At 38.9% G+C, this 12,112-nt stretch overlaps 1 protein-coding gene across 2 annotated transcripts in view; it reads left to right on the forward strand.

Moving 5' to 3' along the window:
• LOC134541246 (formin-J-like) overlaps positions 1 to 11,444 on the forward strand; it is a 368,731-nt gene extending 357,287 nt beyond the window's left edge. Inside the window, exons 1-2 of one of the 2 annotated variants that reach the window (XM_063384518.1) lie at positions 7,967 to 8,203; positions 10,880 to 11,444. In XM_063384518.1, the coding sequence (XP_063240588.1) occupies positions 8,100 to 8,203; positions 10,880 to 11,321 (546 nt within the window). In that variant the 5' untranslated portion in view covers positions 7,967 to 8,099 and the 3' untranslated portion in view covers positions 11,322 to 11,444. Of the gene's footprint in view, positions 1 to 7,966; positions 8,204 to 10,879 lie in introns of those variants that run through there. The other variant, XM_063384519.1, reaches the window with a different exon arrangement.
• Positions 11,445 to 12,112: the final 668 nt, after the last annotated feature.

Below are 12,112 nucleotides of genomic sequence, written 5' to 3' on the forward strand. Positions count from 1 at the left end.
AAATTACATGACCCTAGTGATAACGTCATAAGAAAAAATTGATGAAAAAATTGCATACTTTTTTTAATTTTCAAATATTATTTTCAGTTTTTGGCAAATTTAATTTTTAAATAATTTGTTTTAAATATAATCACGAACAATAATTAGTTAAAAAAAAGGCCCGCCTTAACCTGTTTGATATTATGGAATATTTTCACGCACGGTGGTTGGCCGGTTCTTGCACGCTCGGCTCAGGCGGAACGCGACCATTTTTAAGTGCGTGCAGCCGGCGTTCATTGATTTATAAGACGTTATCACGTCAAAAATTAAAAAAAGTTTGTGTCATCGAATTGAGACCAATTTACAGCGTTGAGACGAGAGGCGATGGCTTGAAGAACCAGAAATTTCGGGAATTGTTCTGTTGTCAGATCAGAATCCAAAACCTCGTGTTTGCTCTCACATTTGGCTGATTTCTTAGTGGGGACATATTTTTATTTGTTTTCTTATTTATTCGGCTTCACCTTATTAGCCTACTTTTTTTTCCTCATAGCTGGGTATAGTTGGCTCACGGTCGCAGATGGGGAGTGTCCAAATAACTGCGGTCTAACCATTGCATTCCAACTTGTGACCGAATGAAAACCAAGAAGTTTTTCATGCCTCCGGTAGGGACCGGGAAAAAATTCGTGGGTTCAATGGACCTCCAGGATGGACTCCACAGTACTACATGTACACTTGGGCAGATGTCACCCGCTCATCGGCTGCTGTCTTGTGAGACGTTCCAACGTAGCGGCCTGTGATTCGATACAGCTTTGGCTGAGTTTTTCTCATTGGCTCAGAGTCCTCAATATGAGTTGTGAGCCAGTATCATAGGCGGTACTGAGGTATAACTGTTTTAATTTAAGCCTGTCGTGAAATGAACCCATGGATTTTTTCCGATCTCTACTCTGACCTATTGTGTGAAAGCAAGTTTCGCAGGTCTATATGCTATTGACATTGCTTACCAGAACTTGCATTGTTTAACTATGTACATGGCCATGTAGCTCTCGCGTAAAGATCTCCAGACCAGCTGTGTGTTAAAACTCTGTAGAACTGTCTATGTTCGGTGGTTGGCTGGGTTTATTCCAGGCACATGTCTACTGTCAAGGCACCAATCACAGCCATCCAGTGCGGAAGCCAAACGCATCCTGAATAGCCCGGCCCAATAGGGCGATGGCTTCTCTTGCAGACGACCGCCAATCACAAGAAAGCAATCGCTAGCACGAACATACCCTATTGCTAGGGACCTGAAAAATTCGCGGTTTCGATGACGTTCAGGATAGTCTACACATTCCTCTGTACACTCGGGAAAATAACGCCAGTTCGTTGGCTGCTGACTTGTGAGTCGTCTCAGATTGGTCTGCCTGTGATTTGTTACTTCTTTGGTTGAGGGTTTCTCATTGGCCCAGAGTCGCCCAGATGAACAGTGAGCCAATAGTAAGAGCAGCTTAAAGGAATATGTGTATGAATTTCAGACTATCGCGAAATGAATCTGCGAATTTTTCCGGTCTCTGCCTATTGCAGTCTAAATAGCAATTAGAGTATTTCGCGAGAAAAAAAATAATTTCCCCTACTTATATAGTGTAAACGTAAAGGAATAGTCTTAACTGTTTAACGTTGATTGTAAATTTTCATCTGGAAGAAAAAAATATATATATTTATTTATTTATTTACATACACAACATATTGTGCTATTGTTAGAAACTCGAAAAACTCGCGAGTTCAATGACCTCCAGGATAGACTCCATGATCCTCCGCCTACTTGGGCAAACGGCGCCCGTTCATTGGGTGCTGAATTTTGTTGGCGTCTCAAGTGGGTAACTTGTGGTTTGATTCTTCTTTGCCTGATGGTCTCTAATTGGCCAAGAGTCCTACATATTAACAGTGAACCAATAGCAGAAGCAGCAAAACGGTATAATTAGGTATTTGAATTTTAGCATATCAGGAAATGAACCCGCAAATTTTTCCTGTCTCTAGCTATCGTCAAAAGATTGCTGAACTAACAGAAAAATAAATAATTTAAACTCTTACATTCAGATGCAAAAATTATTTAAAATTTCAGTAAAATTGTGTAATTTAAGTTTGCAACTCTGAGCGCTAAGTGTTTGTTGTTCGTGCCTTGAGTTCAAGTGTTTACCGCTCAGGTTATCTGCGCCACAGTGAACACGGTCGTTCGCCTTGAACCGTGCGTGATCTGGATTAGTGATAGTGAACTTAGTAGTTTACCGTTACCTACTTTAAAAAAAAATCTGACCTCAGGAGATAACAGCCCACACATGTGAAGTGTTTACCTGATTGAATTTTTTTATTCCATATTTAACTCCGATAATTTTTTTTTGACGTGATAATGTCTTATAAATCGATGAACGCCGGCTGCACGCACGAAACATTGTCACGTTCCGCCTGATCCGATTATCCGAGCGTGCAGGAACCGGCCAACCACCGTGCGAGAAAATCTTCTATAATATCAAAGGCGGGCTTTTTAAACTAATTGTTCGTGATTATATTTAAATAAATTATTTAAATTAAATTTGCAAAAATTGTAAATAATATTTGAAAATTAAAAAGTATGCACTTATTCATCAATGTTTTCTTATGACGTTATCACGTAAAATTATCGTCCGTAAACAGACTTTACAGACAACCCCCTTTTTTTCTTATCAATCCATGATTTCGTACGTGTGCCTACAGTAAACACACCTTGTTTTCTCATTGGTCTGTTAAAACAATTTATGCATATGACAAAACTGTTCGGCTACAGAATTGTACTAGCTGAAAATATCAACATTGCAATGTGACCCGCGTTAATTTTTTTAATTTTTTTATTTTGGGCTGAGTAACCAAGGTGCACCGTAAATTTTCTTTGTAAATGGAACAGAAATATTCATGTAAACTTACATATTTGTTAATTTGTACATTTACATGAAAATAACTGTATCACTACAAAATAGTGTTACACTTTATGCTTCGTGTTGCCTCAGTACCTCCAATATTTAGTTATTTGCAAACAGTTGTTTGAATAGCTTTCCAGGGATTAGCTGCGCAATTTAAGCACGGTAAAACAAAAGAAAGCCAAAACTAATATAAAAAAGTTAATTTTCTGTGGCTTTAAAGCCAAATAAATAAAAAGTTTATACAATAACTTCATGCTTGTAAGCACACACATATTTTAACTAAACACACTCTTTTAATATATAATATTTATATCAAAATAACTTTACCATCGACACTAGTCTGTATTTCTATATAATTATTTTACAGCGGGACTGTAAGTTTGTTTGCAGGAAATCAACTAAAAAATTGCCAGACTAGTTATACAAATTATATTTCACTGTTATGAAATTACATAATTCATGCTGAACGAACAACATAAGAAAACATAAATTTGTTCGTACTGCACGTGTTAATGACACATGATGTCAGTGTTAAGAAGACTGCAAGTATCCGCTCTATCACTCTGGTTCTGGGGTAGAGCGCCTGTCTTGTGACTTGTAGGACCCGGGTTCGCGCCCCGGCTCCTCCAAGGCGGATTGCCCAGATGAAATGGTGGCATTTTCTCTGGTAGGAATACAATCCCTTGTAACAAGTCAGGCTAGCAAAGAAACGGTGGGTGGAACAGAAAAAAACCTTCCAGGTGGTTTCCAAATGGGGAGCCCGTTTCTTTTCTTGGGCTCCCCATGCGGTGGCCATTCCGGGGATTTCTCCGGGGGAACGGAGTTTTGCAAAAATATTTTTTGTAGTTTTATAACGTTTAAAACATTAAAAAACAATTTGCTTTTGTACATAAAATATTTTTTTATGTGTGTATCAGTCAGTGAATGGTTGTGTGTTCAACCATTTATCGGTATATATTTTCTTGAAGTATTATTGATGGTTAAACATTTGTTTTGTAGTATTTTAGAAGTTTTTGACTTTTCTAGTCACATGAATTTATTTCTAAAAATATTATTTCTGTAAAACCACATAGTTTTTAATCAGGAACATCGTCTTTAACACACGCTTATATATATATATATATGTGTGTGTGTATGTGTGTGTGTGTGTGTGTGTGTGTGTGTAACCAGTATAAATCCAGATGTAAATAGTGTATTCTATTTATTTCAATATGAGCAAGCCTTTGATACTTTCTAACATATTCTTATGATTAAAAATTATCAATTTTAGGATTCGTCAAGCAATGCGTGGTATAAATGTTTTAATAATCTTACAAATAGACGCTTTTCAGTCAAATTTGCAAATGCGAAATCATGGTATTGGGTGTTCCTCAAAGTACCTAGTAGTTTTTCTCAACTACTCTTTAATATTTAATAAGTGATATTCCAACTGTAATCAGAATTGATCAAGAAAAGATGCTGATGAAAAAATATATAATTGGTAAATATGTTTGTGAAACTATTCAGCAAGATATTTCAGCTGTCCGGATCTGATTTTTAAGTTAACAAACGTATTGTATAACCTTGAGTCAAAAAACTAATTTAATTAATCGGTATCACCATATAGTAAGTAATGACATTAAACGTGGTGTCTCTTTTAAGACCTTCGAGTTATATTGATGCCAAGCTTTTTTTTTCACTGGTTTTTTCACGGTTTTTTTTTCATGTTAATACTATTAAAACACATGAAGATCTTTAGGTCTTATTAAGTAAATCTAAAACTTTCTCTGCATCAAATGATTTTAATTAGAAATAAATTGAAAGTATGCAGAGAATGTTCTTAAAATAATATTTAAAATTTTCAGGCATTTAAATTATTTTGAATATGCTACATTCCTATATAACCTATTTGCATTTTTTATTTATTAGATGTTCGATCAGTGATGCACTTTTTATTACATACATTTTATTACCATGTTTGTTGGTTCAGACATAAAGACTCGGTATGGATTAAGAATTCCAACTTGCAATTACAGAATTAGTGACACTTTTAAAACCATTAGTAACTATATCCTTTTTAAAAAACTACAAATATTCATTGGTAAAACTTTTGTAATCTACATATTTATTTTGTATAAACCATTTAGTTTCGGTTTAAGATTTTTGTTAAAACCAAAGTAACCAATTGGTTAGCTGAACTTATCAATCTTTATCTATCTGTGTGTTGTGTTGTTTCGTGTTTTTATCTCATTGATGTGTATCAGTGTATATCATGTGTTTTTGTTGTTATTTTATGTCATAATTCGTTTATAGGCGCTGTAAGGCACGAAAAACTGAATTTCAATTTGATCAAATTTAATGAAGCAGGATAAAATGCTCCGCATAGTAATATATATATATATATAAAAATACTTAAATTTCAGCAGAGTTTATTTTTGAAAGACTGCCAGCCTATGCAAATCCCATCAACATTCGATGTGTGACACACATTATTATTTTTTGTTTATTCTGGGCTGAGTAACCAAGGTCACTTTTACTTTTTTAAATAAATTTCGAAAAACGAAAAATCTTGATGTATAAAATATCTCACAATAAGAGAAGACATAAATCTGGTATTAAACTTTTGCACTTTATTTACATGTTCCAAATATCCGGCTAGTGATAGCAAATATAAGGTTTAAATTATTTGGATTTTATGGTATTAAATGTTGCAATTGAACCTCACAACGAAATGTTCTCTATGGTCCCTCCAAAGTATCGTCAAAACAAAACACTCACTTGTTTAATCACCACATCCATCCCGCCATCAAAACTTTTCGACCCAAAATTTCTTCCAAATTCTTTGTGTTAATCGACTCGGGAGCAGGGATGAACTGCTACTGCTGCTACCAAACAACCACCATCAACAACAAGAGCAACATCAACATCAACAACAAGAGCAACGTCAACAACAACAGCAACAAGAGCAACAGCAACATGCCGCCCAGCTTCTGCTCCTCGTCGGCCAACGTGACCCTGGCGTCGGCGGGCGACTCGAGCGAGCTGACGGCCACGCTGACCCTGGACCGCAGCTCCGCCGAGACGCTGGGGCCCGCGAAGAAGCCCCCGGCCCGGAGTCCCCAGAAGCCGAGGACCCGCTGCAAGGAGGAGCCCAGGCCGGCGGTGGTCCCGCTGTGGCGGAGTACGCTCCGCACCGCCCCGGGCTTCGCCGGCACGGTGCCCTACGACCCCCCGGACTCGCTGGACCGCTTCGATGTGCCCCTGCAGGCGGGCTCGTCCCAGGGCGACGACGGGGCCTGCTTCTACGTCGGCATGTACACCGATCTGAAGGAGCGGCTCGCGCTCATGCGCGCCACCGTCGAGTTCGAAGGCCGCGCGATGGCGGACCGGCACCAGGAGATGCGCGCGCTCATGGGCGAGATGGGCGAGCAGGATCGCCATGTGATGGCGCGGGTCAATGCGCTCGAGGAGCAGGTGAAGGGGCAGGTTGAGTGGGTGCAGCTCATGAACGCCGGGGCGCGCCGTATCGGGAAGTCCTTTTAGCGCGCGTGTCCGAGTCCCGGTGCCTACCCATTACATCATCTCCTTTGTGTGTCGGCTAGAGGGGATAGCGAAGAAGTGGAAGGAGAAGCCAAACACCATCGCGCGCAGAAGGGGAATGTCTCTGTCAAGCGCCAACCATGTCTATGTGCTGACTCATCGCGTCCTCTCCTTAGTGTGTCGGCTGGAGGAGATAGCGAAGAAGTGGAAGGAGAAGCCAAAAACTGTCGTGCGCCGAAGGGGAACGTCTCTGTCGTCAAGCGCCAACCATGTATACGTGCTGACTCATCGCGTCCTCTCCTTTGTGTGTCGGCTGGAGGAGATAGCGAAGAAGTGGAAGGAGAAGCCAAAAACTGTCGCGCGCCGAAGGGGAACGTCTCTGTCGTCAAGCGCCAACCATGTCTACGTGCTGACCCATCGCGTCCTCTCCTTTGTGTTTTGGCTGGAGGGGATAAAGAAGAAGTGGAAGGAGAAGCCAAAGACATTCGCCACCGAAGGGGAACATTCCTTTTGCGCGCCAACCATGTCCCCGTGTCCACCGGACGGCGTACCCAAATCCAACCTCTCCTTCCCTTAGCCGCTGGAAGGGACTCCGTATCTTCTGAATGTTGTTGTTTGCCGCATGAGAAAAGAACCACCCCATAGCCTGTGGTCACTGGTTCCCCCAGGACACATCCCTCTTGTCTTAATTCCCGGCCACTCCTATTCGGCGGATGTGTGTATGAAAAAATTGTGGAGTAGCAGTGTTTCAAATAAATTGGTTCAAGTGGTATTAATAATTGATTTTTCTTAGTAGCAGGCTTTTGTTGACATTGTCTAAAGCCACCAAGATTTTACCCATATTTCCGTGACCTTTTTTCTAATCATTGTTTTTAAGTATCGCCATAGAGATATTACAATATGCAGTACAATGCAAAATAAGTGACCCCTCTAATGTTTAAAAGTTAAAAATAAAATAGATTTTTTTATAATTCAATTCAATTATTCTGCAGAAAAAATGACTACATTCCTCAGACTTTTTTTCCGTGTTAACATCATTGTGTCAGTTATCGAATTATTTGGTACCTAAATAACCAGGCAATAATTTAAAAAAAAAAAGTTAAAATACTTAAGGAATAACTACACAAATAATCATAAATTAAATCTACCATATGAAATGCTCAGAAAATTTACTAAAAAAATAATACCTTCGCTTGGAATATTACACAAAATGTCAAAATAGTGAACTAAAGCTTTAAATAAAAAGTTCAGGATGTGGTCAACCGGTTAGAAATTCAATAGTAAAAAAAAATATGGTAATGTATAAAGCATACAGCATGTTGGACATTTGTTTAATAGTTTAAAAGGATCTCGTTAAGAAGAATTTTAGAAATGCCATCTGGGCGCGAATATTGTTAAACAAATATCATAAGAACACATATCCAATTAAAGCAGGTAAGGAGGCCATTCTAATTACGACTTAAATTAGTCATTAAATATTAACATTGCAAAGATAACACACACAAACTCCTTTACTCCTTAAATCCATGACAAACATCAGTTTGTCCTTTGTTTTCATTATAATGTTTTTTTTTTGTTATCATTCCATATTTTCGGATCTTTAGTAAAAATTTAAAATTTATACTTAAAAAAAATTGTTTCTCGTGCCGAGTGAGTGTCCCTTGTGCCGATATGAGTTCTCAGGTGTGCATCTTGTTGTGCGACTCATACGCCATCTTCTCAGTCGCCAGGGCGGTGCTGGAGTCAGACTCCAAGAGTCCCGTTCGGTGGATCAGGTACCAATGGGACCCGTAGACATCTTGGTTTCAGTGGGGGTTTTTTTTTTTTGTCCATAACAATTATCTGTAGTTTTATAATCACAAATTGTTTTTTTTTTTTTTCGTTGAAGCATAGTTTATAATTTCATTAATTTCCTGAATGTTATAGTGACTGGCTGCTACAATCAGTTTTCCCTATGAAGTAAATGGCGTTGGTGAATTAATAATTTTTGTAAATGACAATGGTAATAATACTGTTAATAGATGCTATGTTATTTAACAATTTCTATATACCTATGTTATCTCTGTTTTAACGAAAGCCAATTGGTATCTAATATTATAAGATAGATGATAGATTTTTTCTGATGCTGCCTTAAACAAAGGATCCTAAATTCGTAGGCTGCACTCAGCAAGAAACTACCCTAATTTCGACACTTGCACAACCTGGTGTACCTACATAAAAACAAATACTTTTTGGCAGTCATTTCTTCGCATTTGCACATTTTTTCTGTATAAGTATGGAATTGTTAGGAAATGACATCCTGTTATGTAGGTAGTTTTTAAAGGCCAGTATTACGAAACACAAAAATAATGGTTTAGGTGTTGAATATGCTACAACCGCACCCAAGCAGTATTCCAAGTCAGGGGTGCAACAACAGGGGGGGGCAGGGGTATTTTGCCCCCCCTCTGAAACCTTGAAGTGGGGGCAAACGGGGGCAAAGAAAGTGCTGTGTAATCAATTTTTAGATAATAAAACTGCTTAAATAGCACCATCTTCCACCTTGAAATACAAATTTTCCCGGGGGAGGACCCCAGTGCCCCCCGCTTCAATAGGGGGGATCGATGATTCTTTATAAAAAGGTATATTGCCCCCCCCCCTTTTGGAAATTTAGTTGTTGCGCCCCTGTTCCAAGTGCACAATAGGACACGAAGTCTCTTATTTTTAGGGCACGGATTTTGGTGCCCTATCCATTGGCGATCTTTTGCCCAAATTCCGCGCATGCGAAGAGCTCACTTTTTCGTTGGTTTCGTCCAGATGGCGGACCCGCATCTGGCACCATAGGTTAAATTTCGAAAATTTTGGGGTGTACAAAATGGATTGGTGCGCCAAAACAAACATTATGGTAGTGAAAATTTTCTGGAATAGTTTGTTCACTTTAATTGTTGCTGTCATATCGGGTGTATCGTAACTGATATTTTGTGCCCAGTGAGCTCTCAAGAGGAGGGGGGGGGGGGGGGGGGGTGGGGGGGTTCTTGGCCACGTGGCTGGAAACAGCAGTGATTGATAGCTAGTGAAAGAAAGTAACTCCAAAACGATGCTTTTGAAATATGCTAACAACACCTAAGTCAATAAATGAGTGTGTTATTAATAAGCAATATTAGCCATCTATATAAATATGTAAAAAAAATATATTTAATGCATTATCAAATCTGTATGATAAAACAAATGGATTTTTCCTTTAGCATGTAGAGTAGCAGCCCTGTATTTGTTTTAGCTAATATCGCGATGAGAGACTGAAGAAAGGCCCTAATTATTAATTTTATTTATTCTTCTGTTTTTGCTTTATTACAAGCATGTTTTTTTTTCCTCACAACAATTTTGGCCACAGAAGCAAGTGTGCTAGTCCCTATCATCCTGTTGTGTTATCTCCTTAATTTCACAAGATTTATCTTGTGCAACATATGGTTAGAAATCATAATAAAACATAATTTGTAATATTTAAAACTAATAATACCTACTAACAGTTTAATTTTTTTTATAAAGTTTAAAATTTAAAAATAAATCAATGTTTAGTTTTAAAGTATAATAATTTACCTTACAGTGTCTTGTAAAGTTTGTTCATTTTTCAGAAAGTTCGATTTAATGTATATCAACTGAAAAAAAATTCTCACTCCACCCCATGGAATGTCCAAGCCTGTGTGTTGTAGCATGTTGTATCGCAAATGTGCGAGAATTATCACTCATTGCACTGATAGTGTTAACTTGCAAGGTGGATACAGGAGTAGAGAGTGGGTGGGTATGCGTAGTACAGACTTTTCATGGCCTACATCTACCTTTCTGATAATCATGTGACACTTCCGCTTGTCCAATCAGCATCAATGAAGTGTACCCAAAATAAAAAAGGTGGGAATTTTTTTTAACACAACACACCTTTTCTGTAAAACTTCTAAAATACATCGTTTCACCCAACATTTTTTTTTCATCACTATAAAACATATCTATTAACAGTCAACATTAATAAAACAATATGTAATTTTTTAAATATGTTAATTTCTTTGACTTGGGCCTGGAATTCATTACCACTTGTACGGGGGAAAAAAATCACTGCTTTGCTTCCTCAGTCACATATACATATTGGCTCGGTGTGCAGTAGTCAAAACACACAATACATTTTCTGTATTCACCCTATGTATAAAACTGCCCTCGCATTTCACTATCTAAGACAATCTGACCATGACTGCTGCGAAAGGTAGTTTCAGGAATACATAACCATTCAAAGACTTGTAAATGCTCCTACTAAAAACAATTGCTTACTAATTGCACATTGCTATCATCATTATTTACTTCACTGGTCGCAGCGAAGTGTGTTGCATGTGTCCTCTTATAACCTCACCTGGCGTTTATTTTAATTTATTCCTAAATACTCCGTATAAATTATGTTATTGTTAAAAAATGTAATATTAAACAACCAGGTACTGGATGCTGTCTGTGGTCATCACCTTCGTGGAGAACCTCCTCGGTGAATGGCTGGGCCTCTGGCTGCCCCTGGCCGCTGGCTTCCGTGTCGCCTTCGTCGTGACGAAACTGTCAGACATCATGGATGAGGATGGTGAGGAAACACCACTGCCGCCGCCTCCACCGCCGCCCCTGGAGATGCTCGGGGGTGGCGATGGCCAGCCGCCAACACCCCTCCCGGCTGTCTCGCCCGGAGGTCCCTGGGTCTCCCGCGTGCCACCGCGGGGGCACGCCTCCGAGCCCGACCTGCGCCGCCACCGTCATCGCCTCCAGGGCCTGGCCGCAGCTGAGGGAAGTGCCACCTCGTATGAATCTTCTTCCCCCAGGGGCGGCGCAGGGAGGTACAACCTGAGACCCCTCGTCTGCCACAGCCGTCTGGCCTGCTGCGTATGCAAGTAGCGCCCTCGTGTCCTCACACAACAGTTATCTCATTTAAAAAGGACTCTTTGACTAAACTGATTATGCGACGAATTGAATTACAGTGTGTAATATACTTTTTTTAATCAAAGTGTGCTCATTGTGGAAGTGTTTTTTCTTCCCCTTTTAATAAAGTCTACAAGAAAAAAATTGCGTGTACATTTATTGCAAAAGGAATTAAATTAAGTTAATGTATGAGTGAGGCAATACTGTGCTAAGTTTCAACTTGTCTCTCATTTAATCCTAGAAGGTAGCTGAGTCATTCTTCTTGTGTTAGATTTGTCTTGAAGAGTACGATTTGTATCGTTGATTTTATCAGTGTATTTTTCACTGAACCTTAGATTTATAACTATTTGAGCTTTTAATAAGCAAAGAAGATGTTTATCTGTTAAATATTTATAATGTCACTTTTTTTTTGTAACTTATTATTGTTTGCTGTTGTATTTCTTAATCTGTTTATACATTACCTGACACAAGAGTTGCTTCCATCAGATGAACTACAAATAATGTTGTAATCATAGCAAAACACTCAAGATCAGATATTTGGGATGCTGGTCTCGTTGCGGTCTGATGGTGTCAGTACAATATGATTATGTGTGAGGTATGAAGACTGAAAATCTGCCTATGCAATCGTACATCTAAACTAAACATCCTTCTTATTCTTAAAGAGCGATTGCCACACACCTGAGTGCGTAAAGTTCGTGGTGGTCATTATGCTTTCAGGAGATGCTGGAGTTGTAAGGTATCTCGTTATAAACCATCTTGGTAGATCA

The sequence above is a fragment of the Bacillus rossius genome, chromosome 18 (assembly GCF_032445375.1).
Source record: "Bacillus rossius redtenbacheri isolate Brsri chromosome 18, Brsri_v3, whole genome shotgun sequence".
Lineage (NCBI taxonomy): Eukaryota > Metazoa > Arthropoda > Insecta > Phasmatodea > Bacillidae > Bacillus > Bacillus rossius.